Below are 23,562 nucleotides of genomic sequence, written 5' to 3'. Positions count from 1 at the left end.
TCTGAAGCATACTGGAATACCTATATGGAAACAGATACATGAAGTAGATTTAGGATTTGGAAGATCCAAAAAGCTCATAATCTGGCAAGAATCTGTGGCAGCCTCATCATGGACAGAGGAAAAACCGAGAGCACTGAACAAAGCTACTGATGCTAACCCCGAGCCGGACCAGAGAAAGCCACCAACTCAGGGGAACCCCACGTGGCCACTGACCACGCTCAGTTTAGAGAAAGTCCAGGGCTGCCATGACACGAATGAGGGCGGGGCTTATGGATGCTACAAGGAAGGCCAGCTATGCCTTGGAATCACACACAGGCTACTGTGCAAGAAATCAGCCCTGTTGGTCAAGAGCTGGTGATTTAAAGGCAAACAAAAAACAAAAACAAAAACAAAACTGAAATTAAAGAAAAGTGACAGAGGGTGGAGGAAGGAGCATGAAGTATAAAATAAACTCAATTTCACAGGTCAGCTAAAAGGCTTTGCAAGGAAACAGGGAATTCACAAAATGTGAGGGCTGGAGGCCCGCAGCAGGTCACGTGGTTTCATTATACCAACAAAAATTAAAGTAATGACAGCAGCTGTTCTCCGCTCAAGCTCTGTGGGCTGAGTCTAGGGGGCACTGCAGAGCCCACCCTCCCACTGAGACCTCATAACGACCGAGGAGGCAGCTGGTGGAGCCAGAGACAGCTTTAGGGATGACAGTGAGCTGGAATACTAATGAGATCTCAAATGACATGAATATGAATGAATAAAACACACAAAACACACTTGGCTGTGTCTCCCTTTCCTCAGCACAGTCAGCGCACTCTTTCACAATTATATCAATATTCCACAACTGCTTCCCTCAAATACGGTTGCAAGGGCTTCTAACCGGAAGGCAAAGATCAACATTAAAAAAAAAAAAAAAAAAAAAGGTTTTTCAGCAAAATCATTTAAAAATATATAAAATATTGGGAATGCCGGCTGGTTCAAAAGACAACTGTGCTTTTTCCATCCTGGAAGAGAGGAACCACCAAGCTTGGGCTACAGTTGAGTTTTATTAGTTTGGACCTGCGTAGCAAACAAGCCTGAAACTTAATTAAGGTATAATCTTTCTTGCTACGAATGTAAGCCAACGCTTTGTCCTGTAAAAGGCATAAATATACTCTGGCATGCGTGCTTTGAGCTGTTTCTTTAGCAGAAGGAATGGACAGGAATGGACAGGCCTCCTGCAGTTTCTCCTCAGCTCCCCGGTGCCCCCAGCATGCATCCACCGCCCGCCTGACCCAGGTGGGGACAGTGATGCTCATCTGATGTGTCGGACTTTATTCCCAATAGACTGCTGGCACACTGCCTCCATTATCTGCGTGCGCAAGAGGCTGTGTTTTATAAATAGACTTCAAAGGGAATTTTCCTCTATCAATGTGTACAGGGGAAATGCTGGCCTGAATCTCTTCAATGTTCTGTTTAGTGCAGGAATCAAAGAGCACCCAGGGTGCTGGCGGACGGAGTACGATTTTCATTATTCTCAACCTGTCCTACCAGTTTCTCTTCCTTTTTCTATGATTAACGCTCAAGTCTAAGGATAGCTGCGCTCACTGGTTTCTTCTCTCTGTGATAAAACAAACAAAGTGAACCCCAAACCAACTCAACACAGATTTTAAGCTGGAAATGATCTTTACAGTTCTCTGCAGCCCTTCGCCTTTTGTCAAAATCAACAAGCAACTGCGAGGGTCAGCTCCACAGTGAGACTGCTGCCCGGGCCTTTGTTTGGAAGGGATCACGCAGCTGCGTCAGCACACCGCGCTGTGGGGAGGAGGGAGTGGCCTGTGGAATTCCCAGTTGCTACCTTCAGGATTTTCACAGCAGTGGCGGCAACAAAACGTCACTTTAGCAAATTAAACCTTTAAATCAGTGCATCAGGGAATCACAAGTATCTGGGAGAGAAGGGGCAACTGGAAATTCAACCTGGGTTTCATTCAGCAGCGATGCCAGCAATAAACAAAGCCGGTGCTATTTAAAATTCAATCTGCCCAGCTGCAATTACACTGCAGTTGTGGCGTGAAAGGCTGTGAAAAGGTTAGTGGATTTGATTACTAAGCTAGTTCAAATTACTAAAATCATAGCTTATGTTGGCAAGCCACCATGTCTCCATACACTAATCCATCTACTTTTACAATATTTACCCCCTGTTTCTGGAGCTCCCATTTCTGGCTGAGGGGCTAAAATCACAGCAGTGCTGTAGTAAGTAGAAATGGGTACCCTGGTAGGGCTGTTACAGGTTCTTCGTCCATGAGGGAAAAAAAGACTTTAAAACCCAATCTCTCTGACTATGTCTTCCTGCCTCTGTTTCCCTCTCATCCTGCCACAAACCTGTAATCTTATCTTCAGACTACAAGGTGAGTCAAACAAAGCTACATTATTATTATACCCCTGAGAAGTAGTTATGAGTTTACCAAATGAATGTCACCAGATCCGAATGATAAGGTCTCTTGGCAGGATACTTTACTGCAAAATTGGAACAACTTCTGGAGTGGTTCTCATGAAGGGGTGCTGGGGAGCGCATGGGGGCACTTTGGGTTGTCACTGTGATGGGTGGGGAACGGGGTGCTGGACAGTGGCTATTAGGATTCAGTGACAGGCGCCAAGGATGTTAAATGTCTTGCAATAAAAGGCAAAGTCCTGTCCCAAATGCTGAGAATGTTCTAGTGAAGACACACTATGCCATGATTCATGGGGTTTTAGAGAGAGTGCCCTCTGGGCCAGCTAGTCCCATCCTCGAGGGTCTGAATTACCATCACACCCCGGGCAAAGTGTCAACGACAGTCCAGGTCACTTGGGTCCACGATACTGCTGGACCTATCAACCGGACATACTTGGCGTCTTCACTAAAAATGGGAATTTAAAGCGTGTGTTTACTCTTGGTTCAAGACCAAAGAGCTAGGGCCAGTGACAATCACAAAACTCAACCAGCTTTCCCATAACATCAGTCCTAAGCAAGCAGCAAGGACGACAGAAAGACTGAGATAAATAAACTCTATACCCAGACAATCAGATGGGGATATAAGGGGCAGGAAGGAAAATAAATCTCTTGTAGCATCAGAAATAGAAACATAAGGACCAATTTCAGTTTAATCATAGGGCTAAAGATCATACAGTAGAAAAATACCACTGACTTTTAAAAGAATTTACGCTACATTAAATAAGCTGAAGAAATGAGGAACCGACAGAGGACTATGAAGATATGCACACATACTTTTCATTAACCTCATTTTTCTCATTTCAACACCACACACAGATTCTTTCTCATGCATGATTAAGAAGCACATGGAAGAGCACTGTGATAAGAAAAACCAATTCTGACAAGATGCTCACAAAAAAGAGCCATCGAATTCACAATCAAAGTCCCTAGCACATCTCCTACCTTACAGTTAAAAGAATGTGAAGTAGCACAGACATGTAAAACACTCATCCGGTGTGAACAGGAAGAACGAAAAAGACACAGCAAATAAAAAGAAAGATGGGTGATGGCAACAAAAATGCACAAAAAAACTGACAAAGAAAAATTACTTTAAAAAAGATCAGAATTCCTAGCATCCTGAGATGGGAAGCAGTAACATCAAATTCCCAGCAGCACGGAGCGCTATCTTTTCACCACGGATGTTCAACTGTCAAAACTGGCGTTTCGCAGGAGTGCTATGAGGAAAAGGCATCGGTACCAAAGATGGTCATGAGCCTGTGCCCGCAAGCCACCCACTCCCCGCAGTCCACGCGTGTGGAGTCTAGCGGGAGGGACCCACTTGACTGCCAGGGAGATTTCTCTGTAAGAAGCATGGATACTGAGTCAGGAAACGAAGGAACGAATGCCAGACCTCGGGTTGAAAATGGAGCCAAATAAAAGCAGCGACCTTACCCACGTCGTAGTCTTTGTGTTATGGTCAATGAAGAAGGGCCGGCCGTTGGGCGCTATCCTCATCTCCCAGCCGGGCGGCAGGAAGCTCTGTGTGACTTTGTGTTGTGGTTTGGGGGAGTTGTAAGGTGATGGCTGTGGGGACTGTGGATTGGAAAGGGTATCTTTCACAGCCCGACGTATGGGTGAATCCTTGGCTCCCTAAGGAATAATAATGAGCATTAGAACTCTGATCAGGTGCTATTCCGGACGTGTCAACACGTACCTGGGGGTTATGGAAAGTTCCTCTTTGAAGAGGGACAAGGGGGACGCTCCTAAAAAACCTGTTTCTAGTCATTCATTTACTTAAAAAAAAAATCAATCTAACTAAAGTTTTTTCTATTGGTTAAACACACAACAATATTAAGTACTTATAACCACCATCCTTTGAGAGCTTCTCGGTACAGACCCAGACTACGGTTCTACAGTGAGCATTACGGATGGAGATTTTATAGAAGGTGGAGGAAAACGTGCCCCTGCTCTTCATGAGCTCACAGTCTAATGAAGATGGACTGGTCATTTTTAGAGCAGAAAAACCGCTGTCAATGAGACAACCACTGGAATTGCACAGATGTTACCCACGACATTTACATCACAGTTTGGAGGAGGTACCACCCACTCCCACTTATCGGCATCTTAACCCCAGGCACCGAGAAACCCGCAGCCATCTCTAAGACGCGGTCAAGTTTAGAACTTCAAAGATTTAGTCTCTGGCCTCTGGGACATTTGTGATATTAAAGGATGGCGCTAAAACCACACAAACAGGAGAGCGCACAAGCAGATGCCCAGCGATGACTCAGAGATGCGAATACCCATCAGAAACACGGATGCCCATACAATGGAAGACCCTACAGTCGAAAGGAAACAAAATGATCAAAGCAACGGCTATGTTTTAAAACTCAATGTAAGCACTGGTGTTTGAAAGAGTTATTATGCAAGTCTAATGAGGTAACAAGCAATAAGGAGCGAAACACAACGCGAATGGAGAAAGTTCTGAGAAGAGGTGCCCACGTCCAACACAGGTCACCACGGCCTCAGCCCAATGAGAATGAGAATCAGGTGAGAGTCCAGGGACGGGGACTGGGCGGGACAGAGAAGCATGGAGTAAAAAGGCTGCACAAGAACACCCCTCAGCACGAACACAGCGACCCATCAGCGAGAGGAAGGCGGCTGCAGAACGCAAGTCCAAGTTCAGAGAGAAGAGAGAATGAGGAGAAGTCACAGGAGAGACGTGACCCCAGTAAGACGAGGTAGCCTTCTCACCTCCAGTGGGGCAGATAAAGTTACTGTTGGCGAACTGAGGCTACGAGGCCGGCGGATCTGAGGCTCGATTAGGTGGTTGTTACTGTTTGTGGCGGATCCAGACGCACCGTCTTCTGCAAGCTATGTTGGAGGCAAAAACAAGTTAGCTTCATGTGAGGATCCCCCTGCGCGTGCGACGGGGAGTGTGGACCCAAACAACAACACAGCCAGTGTTAATGAGAGGTCTGGCCTATTGAAAGCGTGGAGGAAATGATTACACATAATAATGGGGGGGAAGGATGGGGAAACACATTCCAAGGAAATATAAATGAATCACTAGCTGGCACAAAATACCAGCCTCAGGAGGAAAAAAAAGGGTTGTGAGGATTGCTACCTATTATAATAAACAAGTTTTTTTTTTTTTTTTAAATGGACCATCTAGGGAGAGACTGATTTGGGGGCCAAACTCTTCCTTAGGCAAGTATCATGTTTAAAGTAATGCACTTTCTTGGCAAGAAAAATTTTCTTAAACCTGGGTTCCGCAGAACAATACAGAAACAGCAGGAACACAGAGTTCACGGACATTTGGCTTCACTGCCTGTGACTGTAAGGTGCACGCGATCCGCATACCTGCATGATAGGCCGAGTCCAAGTGGTGGTTCGATTGTTATGATTGACATAGTATGTGCGTCCCTTAGCATCTTTTCTCTCTTCCCAGCCTGAAGGTAGGCCCGGCGTGGTGTGTACATAGGCCACTGATGGCTGTTTGTGTGAGAAATCATTATTATTTAATAGCTTGCATTTGTTTTCTGAGCAGTTTAGCAATGTAACGTATACCCAGAGAATTATCTGTGCTCGACAAAGTAAGTTAGTTCTATTGGTACCGAAAACAGGAGCGTCTGGAGGACAGCGACAGATGTCCCATGGCTTTGCTGCTTCTGTGAAACGAGCCCCCCACACAAGCTGCAGGGTCAGAAACCTTGCAGAACTCAGTTCTAGGCCCTGCAGTCTTCAACATGAAGGGTTGCTGCTAAAGTAATCAAAAGGAAGGAAAACTATGACAATTCGTTTCAGATACTAAGTTTTACTGTCAAACCATGTAGAGCTTAAAAGGTATTTCAAATTGCCAGGTGTTACTATCTGTAAGAGGGATGTTCTGAACACTTTCTCCCCAGTCTGGCTGTCACAGGGACGCTCTCCTGGCTTATCCCTAAACTCTTCATCAGCTTGGGGCCCTGACACTATGTAGCTTTCGGGGGGTGGGGGTGGGGGAACCAGGGAGGCTCTTCCCTACGAGGCCTGCTTTCCCCCCAGTGATGGACCAGGACCCCTCAGCTGCCCCAGCTCAGGAAGTCACCTGGCAATTCCGAAGAAGCCTGATACCTGAGGCTCTGTTTACCCCCGTCCTCCCATGCGGAGTTTCTCTCTTTAAACCCAAGTAGTTTCTGGGTTTGGAGACACGTCCAGTTCAGAGTGACTATAGTCACGCTGCCCACATTAGATCGCAAAAGGGATTCCTGCGACACTTTTGCTTGTAGGAAGCAGTCTGGGTGGAGAAATACTGGACTAGCAAGATGTTTCCATGACTCATGGAGGCAACAAATGGATGTCTGAGGTCAGTGCTGCCCAGCAAGTCCCGGATGGATGGAAGCTGCGAAGAAGAGCTGTAACTGGGAAAGGATGCTGCTCTAAAGGGGGGTAGGGGGTTAAAGACAAGAAGCCAGCAGTGACTACCAGGGCTCCTGGGAGAGCATAAAAGAAACAATGGGCCAAAATCAGGCATAATCCCTTTCGTGAGGTTACAGAAGGAAGCCGCTTCTTTTTGGGGACCATCCTCCCTAACTAGGACCTTCTGACCCTCCAGCCATACTACCAGGCATAGTTTCCCTGCTATTAGGCTGAAGATGTTCATCTCTGGGCCTAACTTCTCCCTGTGCTCATCCCATTTTTTTGTGTTCACTACCAACAATGTGCCTTGCCTAAGAGGGTCCCCCAGGTCCACTGAGGGACCCTGAACTGAAAAGCAAGATCAGGGATGCCACCATGTAACTTGGGAACTTCAGTTAACGAGGCTCAAAATCTTACTTCATGAGCTCAACAGCACATTCCAGAAAGAACCTGAGGCCTTGAAGCAGCTGCCTTATTGGTTATTTCTAAAACACGTTTACCCAGCAGGGCAAGATTACTTGCAAGACAACTTTATGCTAAAACTGCAACTATTTCCTTGATGTTACTCCAGACAAAGTCCCCAAGGTCCCATAACGGTAATTTCAAGATTTCTGCCCACACAGCGTCCTGGGTTGAGTTGTGGGGGTCCCCCGAGAGGGGAAGAAATGTCAACATGCAGGCTTGATCCTTCTGTGAGTATTAAAGACAGACGCATCTGCCTACAGCTCTTCCTGCCCGCCTTCTCTAGCTGTGGCACCAATACAAAAGCGCTATTTCCAGGCTCCTTCTGCTCTGGGCACTAGAGCACCAGACTGCTGACCTAAGTCAGAACCCGAGTTGTAACCTAAGTGGGCGGTCAATCAGTACTTCTGGCGAAGTACATGCTGTCAAGTCTTGGCCTACTGTTGTTTATATGATGACCAAAAATGTTTTGGCTGAATGGAATCTGAATGGAATTTGCCACTTTTCCTCCTCCCTGTTATTTTTGGGAGAGGCAATTAGATGTGCCCCCAAAAGACTACCTTCTGGAAACCTTAAGGATAGTATCCCTGGAAAGGATATTTATGAGGAGATTAATAAACTAAAATAACTGGGATGTGTCATGGATAATCTCAGAACTGAATTCTAAAGCTGTGTGCCTTCCAGCACAGCACTACAGCGACCGGGTTACTTTCCCAGACCCACGGTTAAATAGGTCCAATCAGTTTATGGAAAACCAGGAGCGTCACAGAGAACACCAAAAGTGATTAAAACATCCATTCTACCTTCTGTTGAGAACTGAACTGGCAACCTATAATCTAGTTGCATTTATGTGAGATGGTGTTATTAAAACATTTCTCTGTAGGTTTCTTTCCAAATGACCGTGGAGAGCAACCTGTGCTGCTGACTCCCCTGGTGACTCAAAGCCCGGCCTCCCGCCTCCCGCAGCTGGGAGGAGGCGGGATCAGCTTGTGTGGACAGACCCGCGGCCACCCAGCCCCAGGGCCGCCAGCAGCCTGCACCTCGGGTGCCCGTGGACGTGTCCCTGCACACGTGCGCCCCACGCCACCTCCAGAAACAAGCTGGTTCATCAGGAGTCAAGTGAAAAGCTGCGGGTCGGCTTACTCAGACATTTCACAGCTTTTTGCCTGAATCTACCATCGTGTTTCACGATGCCAAGTAGCCACTTTGCTCCAGCTTCACACAAGCTCGTTAAAATGAAGAACTTAACTATGTTGAAGCTGTAAAAGTTGCAAAATGCTTTTAAAGATGATAAACAGCTTGGCACTATCACAGATTCTGCAAGATTCACTCAGACCCTGCCACACCGTTACCCCAGTGTATTATTAGGGGGTACACAGAAAAACCCCCAAACCGTGTTAATCCCACTCATTTTCTCTCACAGAGAGGGCTCCTGCGTAGCCAGCTGGAAACAGACACCAGCGTGTATTTATCCGTCCTAAGTCAAAGGGTTGTGGCTCTGCAGGTGAGAATCAGGGCTTGTTCATTATGCAACAGAAATAAAAGCCCCACCATGGAGAGAGAAATACCAGGATGGTTAATGCAACATGGTGAGCACTGCCAAAGGGGTGGGGGCTGAATGTTCATCCCTGTGGGAAAATCGCATACACTGTGGTGCATTCCCATCACTGAGTATTATGCAGTGATTAACATGTCCCAGAGCAATGACCACAAGGGAGTAATATCTAGCTGACAAGTAATATGTATATGAGATCCCATTTCTCTGTGTGTGTGTGTGTGTGAGTGTGTGTGTGTGTGTGTGCCCACGCGCGTGTGCATGAATCCACACGTACGTCCATGAGAGCACAAAGGAAGGACAGGGATGATGTGTCCCAGGGAAGCCCCAGGACACAGTGTGGGGTTGACAGGGAGAAGGTGTAAAAGAGGGGAAAAACACATATTGGAAAAGCAAAATAAGGGTATTTGTGACAAGGGACGGTGAGGGTGCAAAAGAGATAGATGTGATCATTTCTAATGTAGCCGTAAAACAAGCTGGCTTATTCCAGCCGAACAATCACTAGGTACATAGGAAGCATGAGAGCTCGCAAAACATTTAGCTACTGCTCCCCAGTCTTTAAAAATAGAGGACAAAATCCAATTCATCTTCTTAATTCACTGCTGGGGGAGGGGAGAGAACAGGCAAGAAGAAAAAGTCTGGCAGGACTACAGGGAGCTCATCCGGACGGTCACTTTGCCCTGCCAGGTAACTCTGACCACGGAGCCCAGGGCGATCGTAATTCAGTTTATCCTGTCATTTAATCTCTTCAGCTATCATGACACCCCAATATCGATGGCAGGTGCCAAGACCCATAAAATGCAAAAATGGATGATAGTGGATGCTCATCAGCACTGTATTCTATTAAAATTATTTCATGAAGTGACCTTGTCTACCTCGCGGATCCACTCCCGTGGAAATTACTAGCACATAGTAGGAAATATGCCAGCTCGTTTGAAATTTCTTGAATTCTACTGGAGGCTGAACCTGACCCATCCAGCATGTACCTTCTACATCAATCACTGCAGCTCAAATACCTTAAACGGGGCTGAGTTTTGCTGACAGCCACTTTGATTCTCCAGTATACTATGCTGAGCAGTAAATTCCAACAATATAACTAAATTCTTCCTTTAAATAAACATCCTACAGAAAATCAGCAATCACATATGTATTGAAAGGTGTTCTCGAGTAATAAGCAGTTATAACAAACATAACAAAGGTGAAACAATAAGGAAAGTTCTTCATAGCTACAGCAGCTCAAAGCATAGACTTTAAGCTAATAAGTCTTTAGGGATTAGGGAGAAAACAAGCAATTAAAATATACAGGCAAATCCACATTACCTACAAGCCTGAATACTAGAAATTATTTAAAATAATGAGTAATAAGAATAAAACACCATTTTTTCCTGCATCTTTTCGATTTCTTCATTATACGCCCTCCTTGTTCCAATTATATGAACACTTGTTCATACCTATGAACCTGTGACTACAGCCCCTGGTAGCAGAGAAAAGTCACTGGTTCATGCCTGTGATACAGAAAATCTAAGCCAGCATCTGAAACGTGGTACAGGAAATGCACAACCGGAAATCCACATGTGCAACTGCACACAATTCCTGTGGCTTCCTTGACTCTCCTCCAACCAAAGTATTTCACCCGAGCACTCTACCCCATGGGAAAAGCTTATCAGGAGGTACAAACACTAAGAGGCAGAAATAGATTCTACAGTGTTCAGGTTAAATGCACGACCAAAGCTTGACAGTATTCCTCATAAAACTACATTAAGACTAAAATTTGCCGTTTTACCCAGTACCTCTGACCAATGTGAAATAAAAAACATGTGCAGCTCTGTGGCACAAAGAAGCAGGTCTTATGAAAACAAAACGGAACGAAAACAAAAACACCAAAAAAGGAGTATATTCACCATTACACAAAATCTTAAAACCAACCCACAGTTTTGCCATTAATTCTGATCAAGGGGCATCATTACCGTTGGCTCCTCACCACCCGTGACAGTTGATGAACGTGCTCTCCTAGTTGGGGCACTGGGCTGTTAAACAATAACTGACATCAGTGAAATGCACTCAGGAAGACCACCCACAGCTCACGGCACGAGGAATCAGTGCTGCTGCAGCCAGTGAGGCAGGTGACGTGAATCTGAATCTCTGAGACTACCCGGTCCAAAGAAAGTTGAACAACCACTGATGACCAGAAGCACAAGAAGAGCACGACCACCCTCCGGCCCAGAGGAGGCTCAGACTGCAGCCCCGATGTGGGTAAACAAGGAACTGACAACCTCAACAATGTGAGATGTCGTCTTAAAAAAACAAAACAAAACAAAAACCCAAACCGGAAAACACTACAGTTGTGCTCCACTGTTAAATAATCAGCGGATTTTCAAATCTGCCAAACTCAAAATTCAAGTAAGGCCACTGGTGATCAGTGGGTTCACAGCTTCATGAAGCGCAAGGAAAGAGGGAGGAATCATCAGTTTTGGGGAAGTGAGCTCTTTTGGCAAATAAAATTGACATTGATTTTGAAAGGGAGAGGAAGTGCCATTAATTCATCAAGGAAAATCACAGAATCATCAGTTTGGAGCGGATCCCACTGGTCCATCATAGCTGATTGCTCTGTTGTGCGGGGAGGCCTGTACTGCAACCATCCCAGAAAGGATGCTCCCGTCAAGCTTCTGACCAACCAGCCCTTTCGATGTACGCCACAACTGAATCTATTACGCTGATTACTCAGTTGACTAATGTACTCATTAATTCATTCTGTAAACATGAAAGACTAAAACCTAGGGGGGAAAAAATCCTCTGAAGTTAGGCTAAAATGTACATGAAAGGGAAGACACTGCGACTGCAAAAACTCAAAGTGCAATCTTTTTTCCCTTCAATTTCATATACAGCAATAGTATCAGCGCTAAAAATGCTTGAGGATTTGTCATAATAATAATAATAAAAAACTAGTCAAGGTCAAATGTCAAGTTCAATACGCTCAAACCATGTAATATTTTCTCCTCCAAAAAACAAGAAATAAATTTACGTAAAATTTATTTTCAATGTGCCCACCAAACATCTCCCATGGCAGTTCTGGTTTGCCTTCCAATCTGAATATTCATTTTTATTTATGTCCTGTGTTATCAAACATCCTTTACATGTTCGTATTTGCAGCTAGTTATGAAAACTGTGGGAGACTGGGAACAAATTAGAGCCAACTCTTGAGTCAACAGAGCTGCCTTTGAGGAGAAGGTACAGAGGCTTTGTGGGTTAAGAGCCTAGGCCGTCAGCAGTGGAAAGGAGTTCTTGCTGCCCTCCCGGAAGAGTTCTTCCTATGTTCCTGAGATGCAGTCACTCAAGCACAGCCTGAGAGACTAAATGACTTTTTAAATAAGGAATTATTAATGTAGGCTTTGGTTTAGGTCAAGTAAGCACATCAGAATTGGTATGAATTTGGATGGAAAAAGTGAGGCAATAAAGTTTTGAGCATTTCAGAGACTTTGGTGGCAATAGTAAGTCTTTGTATTGGAAATCCACTCTCCTTGGGCAATTTGCTAGGAAACTTTAATGCCGCATGTATATGGTAAATGGATTTGGCACAGGAAAAACTCTTCCTCAGTAGCCCGGATGATTTTATGTAAAAGCCCGAGGAGCCCACTGATGACTGGAAATGAGCGTGGGTTACCGGTGGTAGATGAGCTTGCTCTGTGACCGCGTCGGTGACACTGCAGGACCTCAACCGCGAGGAGGGCTCCCTTTGCTGAAGGGGAGGAAAGGACACAGAGCATCAAGAACGTGTACTCTGAACATGACAATGAATATATGTATGTACATGCGTGACTGGGACGTTGTGCTGTACACCAGACTGACACATTGTAACTGACTGTACTGCAATACAAAAAGAAAGAAAAAAAGAAACAAAAGAAAAGAAAGGGAAAATAAACACACTCTGAGAAACGAGTTTCACTGGTTTAAAAACTACATCACTCAAGCCTATTCACTGCTGTTTGATATCAGAAGGTAATTAAATGAAACACCATCTTTTCCGAATAATGGGAGTAATCCTTTAAGGAGTCAAAGTATCTTTCATTGTCATTCTAAAGTGTTTTAAGCAGACAAGGATAGAACTAACAGAAAAATAAGAGAGGGAGGCCAAAACAGGCACAGGGACTCAACATAAGGTAATTCTCGAGAGTGCTGCTCTAAGAATGAAAATAAGAAGCTAGAAGTCCTGTGTTCTGCTTTGAGAAGCAACCTCTGGGTAAATTTTAGTGAAATGTGAATAGAGGAAGAGATAACTGACATGGTTATGAAACATTTTTGTTTTTTTAGCAACAGGTTTGTACATGGGACAAGTTGGTAGCATCTTCTCATTTTTAAAATTTTACAATGGTAAGTAAAATGGGGTAAAGTCAAAGACAGACTGTGTGGTCCTGGTTGGGGGGCTTTTTAAGTCTTTCCACAATGGTGAGCATGAAGGACTCATTCTTTAGTTAAAGTTCATGCTGCTCTCCTTGAATATAGTGACCCTGACAAGCAACACTGGAGAAGATTCTCTTCTCTTTCCTAGGCACTATTATTTAATAGTTGCATCAGACTCAATACGACCTTAAAGTAATTCTGACGCTTGCACTTGGATCTTAAAGGTATTCTATGAGCCTGGAATAATTAAACGCAGAAGCTTCCTATACAAATAACTAGAGATGCTGAAGTCGTATCAATAGTGCATAAAATCACAGTTTTTCACTTTGTGGACTAAAGGTAGACCATTGCAATGGGTTTTGCAGTATTTACTTCATTTTATAGGTTTTAAATATATGGCTTCATTGCTTATGTTGTTTCCATAGCAAGTTTTTTTTAAATCAATTCAAATATCCCATATATGCAAACTTTTTTCCCCTGACCCTTTAATACTAAATTTTCATCTCAGTGGTATTTCTCTTTCTGAAAAACATTCACAATTTTTAATATAAAAGCACGTTAACTGAGTAATCACTGCAACGTGTGATATAGGCCAGTGGTGTCTTTTAAAATAAAAACACATAACTGAAGGGGTAACAATTTCATGAGTACTTACTTGCTCTTACATTTTATGCAGTCCTCCTATCCATTTACATCCGATATGGCTGCACTCAGACTATTTTTCTAGGATGCCATTTTCAGTGGCGTGACTACCATCATTTACTATGGTACATCTGTAAGTTAGGTTTCTCAAGACACACTGAGACTGCCTTGCTTCTCAATGTTATGCACAAATAGCAATTTTCTAAGGATTTTTTTCTGCACGGTTTTGTATTGTCAAACACAGGTCTCCATGGCTGATGCTGCTGCTTCTCTTTGGGTCTTAGCCACCCCCCGACTGAAGCATCTAGAACAAATTTCCCTGATGGTTGAGAACCCAAGTTCAAATGCTACTCTGATGTCAGCGCCGGAATTTCACAACCTTTCTTTAGGATCCATCCCGGGGCTTAGGAGATGTCTTCTATGGCGCATTCTAACCCTGTCTTGAATAGGCCACTTAAAGAGCACGCCTTCATCTGTGAGACGAGAATGATACAGCATGCAGAGCGTGACTTACAGGAGGCCCAACGTCTCCTAGGTCCCAGTGTGAAACACCACCTCTGTGAGGAAGGTACTATTTATGAGCCCTTGATTGAGAAAAGAAGTCCTACAAGGTTAAAGCTGATAATACAGAAGTCATAGACTTGAGTTCCTTACGAATCAAAGATTTTCACCTGCTTGAGCTAATTTTGGTATAATCCTGCTTCTCCTAGGGAAGGAGGAACTCTGGGAAATGTCAGAGTTATCTGAAAGCTGGAAGACCTTGTCATTATCTGCAAACAAGGTTCTCTTAAAGCAACAACAAAAAAAGACAAAATACTTGCTCAATTTCTCATTCAAACAAGACTGTTACTTACAATCAAAGAACCAAACTGCTCCCCATTGGAGTCGGGAGTGATCTGAAGTCTCCTGCTCAGCTCCTCAGACAGCTCCTGAGGGCTGGTCCGAGACACGGGCGAGGCTGGTGGTGGGGGCAGCGCCAGACTGAGGGAGTCCCCACTGACATTCGCTTCTTCTGAGATGGTCTCCCAGGGCTATCAAGGAATGAGACACTGTGGTAAATGCTAGAACAAGGGACCCTCTCATCCCGCCCCAATAATAACCACTATAACTCTAACCCACATTTTCTCACCCCCTCTGTAAAAGCACCTCTCTGGGCAGTGGCTTGCTTCTAGCACTTGTAACTATATACATGGCTTCAAAGATACCCTCAGGAATTCACTTATGATTTTCACGGATTTTCTTTTACTCTGCTGAGAACTCAACAAAAACAGCAGAGATGCTATAAGCTATAACTAAACACACATATAAAGTAACTCAGTCAATTTATTATGGAATCGTTCATTTTGCTTTTCCACTTCTGATCACTGGAACATCTTGTGAATGATCTTCCTAATGCAATGTCTAAAAAGAACGGATTCTAGGAGGTAAATAGAGTTGTTCCGGTAGCATGGAAGTTATGATAATTGCTAATTTGTTGTTCAGTTTATATATATATTTTTTTCTCCAGTAATTTACCATAAATATTTAAAGGGAAAATCGCAGACATTTCTATTCACCCCAATTTGTATTTTCTTGGTAATAAATCTCTTTCATGATGTCAAAACTACTCAGTAAAAGCTTGTATTTGATACCAAGACAGGTGACAGGGCCCCTTCAATTGCTCACAGATGATAACCACATTGCCACTTAAGATATGGTTAGACTGGGGGGGGGGGAATAAAGCATAAAGTGAACATACCTTAAGATTGCTATACTAAAAATAACTGTTCCCTTTTGTAATGATACAGATATGCGGTCATCACATACAGCTTTTATAAGCACTTTCTCAATTAATTTCTAAATACCCTGATGGTTATCAATTAGCTATGAGACCATGATCTTTTCTTTTCAGTCAGCATTTACGGAGATGAGAAATAAGGACACAGGATCAACCAGGAGAAAACGGACAGGCGGAGAGCTTCAGGGAGTTGGAGGCAGCGCGGGGCCCGGGTACCTACCTCGGGGCCGTCTCCGCCCTCGCCGGCCTCCGGCTCCAGGTCCTCGCTGATGTGCCGGCGGGAGCGGAAGCGCCGGTGTGCCGCCTCCTGGTTGATCTGCCGGATGTTGCTGTCGGACTCGGAGGACACGTCCCTGGGGGCGCGGGGTGAGGAGGGGGGGACAGGAGAACCAGAATTGATAACTGGTCCTTCGACACCAGTCCATGACTCCCCAGGGGACCGACACCTACTAAAACGTCCAGGCTCTTAGGTTAAACACTGACAAGTAGCTGGCCAGTAAACAGCAGAATCTTCTACCATCTCTTGGACAGAGTATACTTCCAGGTTCGTTTCATTGAAATAAATACAGCTTTTCAATGAATGCATCAGTCAACAATTAACCAATACGTTACAAATAGTACAAACTCAAAGCTGGGGTCTACAACATTGTAAAATGATTATAAATCAATAAAAAGTGTTTAAAAAAAAAAAAAAAAAGCTGGGGTCTAGAGGGAAGTGCTCCCGACCCAGCAAGACCTCTTCCGGCTGCCGGGGCTCTAATTCTGACAAAAATCTCAGACTCAGACACTGATTTCTCCCCGTTAAACTCCTTTCTAAAGTTCACACAATATAAACATCAGGCAATAACCTCCCAAATCAACGGGGACTTGAAGAACACTGCAATTTTGTACTTTCTTTTTTTGTCACGTAAACTCTCTTAATTCAGGATCTGAAAGCGTTGATTCATCTTGAAAACTTTTGCAGTAAATTACAGGCAATTCTCCTTTGGGAGAAATACTACTTGGAGGCTTATTAGAGCAGAAGTTTAAATGTCAAAATGTTTTTCAGAGAAAAAGCTTACCAGCTCTTTCAGTAAGATATCATATTCAGTTAACAAAAATGATGTTGCAAGTTGCTATTTCCAAATATTTGAAAACATTATTTCAGACTAATTGAAATCCAGTATTAATCAAGGGACCTTATTATAGATTCTTCCTAAAACATAGGTCTTAGAACATCCTAAAGCAGTATCATACTAACTTATAATATGTCCCAGAAAAAGAGCCATAATAGTGGGGCCCTGTAACAGTGAACAGTCTACAACAAGCAACACTGTCTGCAAATAAACAGATGACAAACTTTAAGGCCAGTTTTCACGAAAGTTAAAATATTTCCACCAAAATCTTCCCTTTTTTTTAACTTTATTGGTAAAGGAGTAGTATGAAGGCTAACTTCTATTTAATCTACATTAAAATGATAGTTCTTACTATTAAAATCTGAATTAATGTTTTACTGTACCTACACACCCAATATACAAACTTTTGAACTCTTAAAGAAATATATATTCTGCATATTTTATAGTTAAATTAAACTATAACTAACTAAAAATAGTACATTAAACAGAGGGACCGTCAGAAAAAAAAAGACATAATTAAGGCCATAGAGAAAATAATTAAAATCAAGGGACACACAAGTATACTACCATAATTTCTGAAACCACCAAAACAGAATGATAAAAAAATAATACTCTCCTGGATATGTTAGAAAATGTAATATTATCATTGTGATTTTACACTGCTGCAGTGATTTTTAGATAATATTCAATTCAATTTTACTTCATAATGTCTGGCCTTACTTTAAAATATAGTATAAATAAGTTTCAAAAAATTTCAAATCTTCACTTGAAATGACATTTACTCAGTCAACATCGAGTGACTAATGTTTGCATGCTATGTTTCAGGTCGTAACACATACTTGACTGTTATGGGTACTTCAGGGAGATTGAAAAGAATAAGGTTTTAATATTACTATGTCTGCATCCACTATCTCTTAGAAGCATAGAAAATTCCATTATTCTGGAGGAATTTATTTTTTTTAAAAGGGGCATTTAAAAATCAATTATGCTAATCTTCCTTAACCGGCATGCTCAAATAACTAGTAATCAGTGTGAACCAGAAACAACTAAACAGCATACAGAAGAAAGATATCCCTGATTTTGAAATTCCAACCCTGGGATTTTATGGTCTTTATTGATAAAATGAAAATGTTCACACAATGTTTAATTAAGCAACTGAATGAGAGGGATGCTGAAATTGACAGGACGTTTAAATGTCACTACTGGGAAGATGAACATTTAAAAATATGTCTGAGCAAATAAAAACAGAAAAACATTTCATTGGGGGCAGGGAAAAAATTTAAGAAATGGCTATTTCAATTTTCCTCATTCATTAATTTCACACATATATTCATTTGACTTTCATGGGTAATACACAAATTAATAAAGACAAGAAAAACCATAAATTTATCAAATTTAGTGCCAATTAAGATCAGTGTAGCCGATCACCTACACTCACATAACCTTAGTGACTAAGGATGACCTGAGTTACGTAGGTATGATTAAATTACTGCCAAGACAGGAGAAGATGTACCAAGTGTTTTACAGAAGGACTAAAAAGAGTGAAATTAAGTGCCTGAGTTTAACAAGGTCATCTTCATTTATAGTCTTAATGCAATCCCTTCACCATGTTTTAAACATGTGCTTTTTACAATAAAAAGTTTAGTTTACATTTAAATGGGTAAGGACAAATCTAAAATTAGAGGCATTTTAAAAGCCACCATCCAACATCAGAGGGCTCGGGAGTCTTCAAAGGTCACTTTCTGTTCTAAAGTTCTACATCCAGGCCTGGGCAGTTCCCTAAACTGTGTGCCTATAACCACTTTTGGAAGTGATTCTTTTGTTGTTACTTATTCCATTAAAAGGTATTTTGCTGAGCGCCTACCTTGTGCCAGGTGCGAGGGGCTGATCTGTGAATAAGGAAACGCAGTCCCTGCTCATACAGGTAGTAAGTGTATCATGTGCTCTGGGGTCATGACAGGAAGGCACAGGGCTTCCAGAGAGACCTGAACAGAAGTCCGGTTCTCCCAGAGAAAGCGATATTAGGCTGACATCTGAACGTTGCCAGGGGAAGGGGCACCTTCCAGTTTTGTTTTGGGGGGGAAAAGGGATTAGCAGATCCAGAGGGTCAAGAAGAAGAAAAAGTCATCAGAAAGCAGCTATGCTCGATCAAGGGGACTGTGGGTGGCAAGAGGCAGGGTGAGGGGACCTTGTAAGAGCAGTCTAAGGCCAATGGGATATCAATGAGGGTTTTTCCAGGGTTGAAGTTCGGGGCACAAGTCTGCAGCAAACTGTAGGAAATGACAGTCTCCAGGAGAGTCTTAAGTCTCTGCTTAGCAGGTGATAATTGATTCACTAACTGATTTCCTCAGATATCGCCTTTTAATAAAGATACTTCTTAATTATCAGTTTCCCTCCCCCAAAGAGTGCTTGCAGTATTCTGGGAAAACTGAAATACGAAAAAAAATTTTTTTTGAATTAAAACAGTACTTTAAAATAATCCGGAAGGCTTGAAGGCTTCTGGTCAAGCCAAATAAAGGAGAAAAAAACCCCAATTCTCAAAACAGTTCAGAAAGAATGAATGGGTTACTGTGGAAACTGACCCCCTTTCCCTCATCTAACTTTTTCTTTCTAGAAGTCATACCTGGTGGAAAGAGGGCTCCCTGCAAATTCCACCCAGAGCTCTGCTGATGTCCTTCCTGCCTCAGCCCTCTCACTGATGGGGACAGTCATGCCGCCACTGACTTCTCCCTAAACTATGTGAACCTGAACTTGGATTAAGAACCACATTTTCCCCACGCTGCTTCTGCATGACTGCTGAGCCAGTATTTTATAGACAAGTTATATCTTTTCTTTTGGTTTAGTTCTTCAGGACACTGAAGGTCGTATGTTTAGGAAACATGTGAAGTACTCTCTCAGGAATTCCCTCGGTCGCGCTTCACAGCCCTGTGAGGACAGGAAGTGGCAGCTGTCTTCACGCATTCCCCACACAGACTTCAGTCTGCAGAATTACTTATGAAGGTGAACATTCTCCATATACATGTGGGCCCTAAGTCTTTCTTTGTGAGCTCTATTGGTCACTTTTTTTAAAAAACAGAGGTCACATGACACTGTGGTCCTCATAGAGTGCTATTCTCAGGCACTCCTTTCCTATGACTTTAAGCAAAGGTAGATAATGGTACTTTGCTTAGGGTACTGCTACCAGGATTCCTCTGATCGCTACATATAACCAAGCCCAAGGTGGTTATTATTAATTTTTTTAACTACAAATAGTTAGCATAGTCAAATGGCTTATAATGGTTTTAATAGCTATGGTCATTAATTCAAAGGGAAATAAAGAAATTAAAAGAATCAATTAAACCATTCCCATTTACATTTCTATGGAAAAAAATGACAGCAAAGAAGAGTTCAACACCATCTGGATGTTGGGATATTCATGCTGTCCCGGAACAACGAACTGCTGAGAAGGCTGGGCGGTCCGAAGCTGACGAAGGACGGCTCATATTCATGGGAAGCCACTGAAGGGCTTAGGAAGGACTGTCCAGGCATTGTTGCAGATTCTGCAAGCTTCTTCTCTAAATCAAACAGGATCTGCACTAGACTTCTTAGCCACCTTGTCCACCTCACAGTTCCATGCAGACTATCTTTGTAATTTCTAAAAATAAAACGGTTACTGACGAACACCATCTATCACATTGTTAATAACACTTGTTTAAAAACCATTATTAGCAAATTTCCTTCAGAGTCTGGGTTAAAGAAAAAAATTATCTCACCTAATAATATACTTGCTTTCATTACATATTGAAAATTAGACAATTTATTGATAAATTAGCTCCTTGTCTTGGCTGCTAGGGAGCTCATGATTGCTAGGATAATTTTTCCTTTTTTATCTTTAATATTTTGTTTTTGCCTTTTATTGCATACTAATAGTTTTAGGTCTTGCCTGTATAGTATCATTTAAAAATAGGCTGCTTCAAATCCTTTTTTTACAAAGTTGAGGTTTAACTAGTATTTATTTGCTATCATCAAACCAAAAATTGCCAAGTGAAGAAAACAATCAATTCACTGTATCCCTGAGGCTGGTGAGGGATCAGAATAAACAGTAATTACTAATTGTGAGTTCGTAACCCTTGTATGCATTTCTAATTATATCAAGGGGATGATATAAAAATTTCCCAAAAAGGAAAAAAAAAGTTTTTGTGAGAGTTTCCAAATCAAATAATTAAAGGGAATAAAAATTCAGAAAGCTACCACGCTGGCCCCTGACTGCAGAGCTGGAGGCCGGGTTCTGCCCCTCAGTGGTACTCACATCAGGCTGGGTCGGTGCCACTGAGTGGTCCGGTTGTTGTGGTTGACGTAGTAAGTACGACCCAAGTTGTCCACTTTCTCCTCCCAGCCAGGGGGCAGAGGAGGGGGCGGCAGTTCCTCTTGGTGCTGAGAAGCCGAGTCATTTGAGTCCACAACTTCCCAGCCAGGCTGTGGGACAGAATCAGAGGGAATGGAGGTCAGGAGGCTGGCTCCCCAGACGTGAGAAGATGCTCACCGCGCATCCTGTGGCCTCCGGCTCTGGCAGCGGCTTCGTGTGCCACATTTAAAGAAATTCTCCAAAGAGGGCCAAAACAGTCAATTCTAGGAGAGTCTCAAAAATATTCTGAGCAATTGGCCAATGAGCCGCACTGCCTCCTAGGATGACTGCACTGCAGGGCGCGATGCGGACCGGGAGCTGTACGGCCTGTCACGTTACCTAAGTCACATTAGACTCTTGCCATATTTCATGTTTGTTATTCTGACCTGAAGGCCTCCGGGGCTGCACAAAGCCATGCCAACGATATGGGTCAGGCTACAGCTGTCGGCTTTTCAGCACCTCCAGAAGGTAAAAGGGAGCAGGGAAGATGAGCCGCCCGCATGTGTGTCCTAAGAGAACCCACGGCCGGAGCGATCCGAGGCCCACGGCTCTGCAAGGAGGCCGGCAAGCTGCCCCTGCGTGGAGAACAATCTCGGAGCCAGAAGAGGCCCGGAGGCTGCTTCGCCATCCCCATTGCCACATCAACCAGCTTCATGGTACCAGTGTTAGAGGCACTTTTTTGCAACACATATTTTCAGCATTAAGTATTCCTTCCTAACATCCCCTAGTAAAGTCACTGGAAAATTAAGCAATTCACTGGTGACTGCAGTTGGAAGGCTGGAAGAATGTAAAAACAACAACAAAAAAATCCTTGGATTGGAGATGAAAATCCGTGGATGCGCTTATGAAATCTTAACATTCGCAACTGCCGATCCCCCACTTCAGTCCTCTCACGGAGAGATGAAAGCTCACACGTGAAGTACTGCCTGCAAATATGACCTCGTGGTCTGAGGGGGTTCGGTTCACTTGCCCACAACGCATTATCCACACATCATGTATACGCAACAGCTGCAAACAGATGTGCAAATAAGCCAGAGAGAGGTCCTGTAAGCGGAGACTTGTAAATGGAACACTGCGAGAATGAGTCTAAAACAGCACTGTCCGAAGCATCGGCTGCAGGTACAACGTGACCCATGGTTCAGGTATGTGGCCAGAAAGTTAAAAGGTGGCCCAGCCAGGAGGGAACGAAAGAAAATTCCTCTGGACAGCTAATTCCAAAATGGCATTTCTAGGGGAGAGCTCTTCTCATGCACGCCATCACCTGTGGGCCAAATGAGTAAGGAACTTGGAAAAGATTCTCTAGATCATTTTCTCCACTTTGAAGCAATTCCAAGGGCTAAAAGGAATTTGCAAAAGAGCTGTAAGTCCAAAGATGTAATAGAATTAAATATGTGGGGAGAATTTCACATGGCGGCGGGGCTGCTAATAAAACAGAGGCATAGCATTCCAAACAGAGAAAACTCTTCAGTTGTGAGCATTGTAACATAAAATAAAAACTTCTTTGCTGAAAACACACACATCAGTAGGTCTATCAACAATGCAGATTCACGGACACAAATAAGTCTCTTTATATTTAGGCTTTATCAACTTTTATTTCCTTAAATTATAAAGCATTGAAGTAAAGTATCAACATGCCCTCAGGCAAGGAAAACAGACGGCGGCCTGCAACCCAGGAGCTTACCTCCATTTCATCCCTCTGCTCGCTGCTTTCTTCGTCTTGACCTCCGTTTTTGGGCATGTAGGCCATTTTCAATCGCAAAAATCCCTTAACTCGAGATTTATGACTGCATGATGGAAGAAAACCGGTTACAGAGAATGTGACTTGGTTATGTCTTGATGATGGTTCACATTTATGGCTTTTTATAAAGATGAAAATAGGACAAGAAAAGTTGAAATCTTCCTCAGAGAAAACCAACAGCCAAAGCACAAAGGACGCCTGCCTCCCAAAGGCTCACCTTCTTGGTCTGAGGAGAAAATCCTTAAATGTGTAGGGTCGCTCCATCGTTGGGTCTTCTGTCTAAAGGAAGGAAAAGCAAGTTTCAATGCTCCTGATGGTTTCGTGTTTCAGATACACCCACCCGGATCTGGATCACAGAGAACTACGTTTTCATGTTTCAGGACGTGGGCCTGGTGAAAATGGGCGTTGGTTTCTCAACCAGGACTTGTCAATTAATTACACATTTTAAAGGTCACCGAACTTGATCTACTCAAGATCCACTAGATGTCACTATCAACATCTGCTTCTAGGAGCCGACCTCAGCCTTAGACAAATGTCAAAATTATAGTCAACACTGCCAAGTGTAATTTCTAACTGCTGGGTGCAGGCTTCAATCTCACACTGCTGATTAACTTCGGAGAACCAGTGGTCACTGGTGCCTGCTTGTCCCTGTG

At 43.2% G+C, this 23,562-nt stretch overlaps 1 protein-coding gene across 16 annotated transcripts in view; it reads right to left on the bottom strand.

Annotated features, from left to right (window-relative positions):
• The window catches only part of NEDD4L (NEDD4 like E3 ubiquitin protein ligase), a 299,160-nt gene that overhangs the window by 41,300 nt on the left and 234,298 nt on the right, over positions 1–23,562 (bottom strand). For 9 of the 16 annotated variants that reach the window (XM_032470627.1, XM_032470629.1, XM_032470628.1 and 6 more), the window contains 10 exons: positions 23,127–23,188; positions 22,853–22,955; positions 21,076–21,242; positions 15,893–16,025; positions 14,750–14,926; positions 12,517–12,591; positions 10,823–10,882; positions 5,801–5,932; positions 5,192–5,311; positions 3,893–4,090 (listed from right to left, as the gene is read on the bottom strand). In XM_032470627.1, the coding sequence (XP_032326518.1) occupies positions 3,893–4,090; positions 5,192–5,311; positions 5,801–5,932; positions 10,823–10,882; positions 12,517–12,591; positions 14,750–14,926; positions 15,893–16,025; positions 21,076–21,242; positions 22,853–22,955; positions 23,127–23,188 (1,227 nt within the window). The remainder of the gene's footprint in view (positions 1–3,892; positions 4,091–5,191; positions 5,312–5,800; positions 5,933–10,822; positions 10,883–12,516; positions 12,592–14,749; positions 14,927–15,892; positions 16,026–21,075; positions 21,243–22,852; positions 22,956–23,126; positions 23,189–23,562) is intronic. The other 7 variants (XM_032470630.1, XM_032470622.1, XM_032470623.1 and 4 more) reach the window with 3 other exon arrangements.

This window comes from Camelus ferus, chromosome 30 (assembly GCF_009834535.1).
Source record: "Camelus ferus isolate YT-003-E chromosome 30, BCGSAC_Cfer_1.0, whole genome shotgun sequence".
Classification (NCBI taxonomy): Eukaryota; Metazoa; Chordata; class Mammalia; order Artiodactyla; family Camelidae; genus Camelus; species Camelus ferus.
This window is presented reverse-complemented; position numbering and strand designations above follow the sequence as displayed.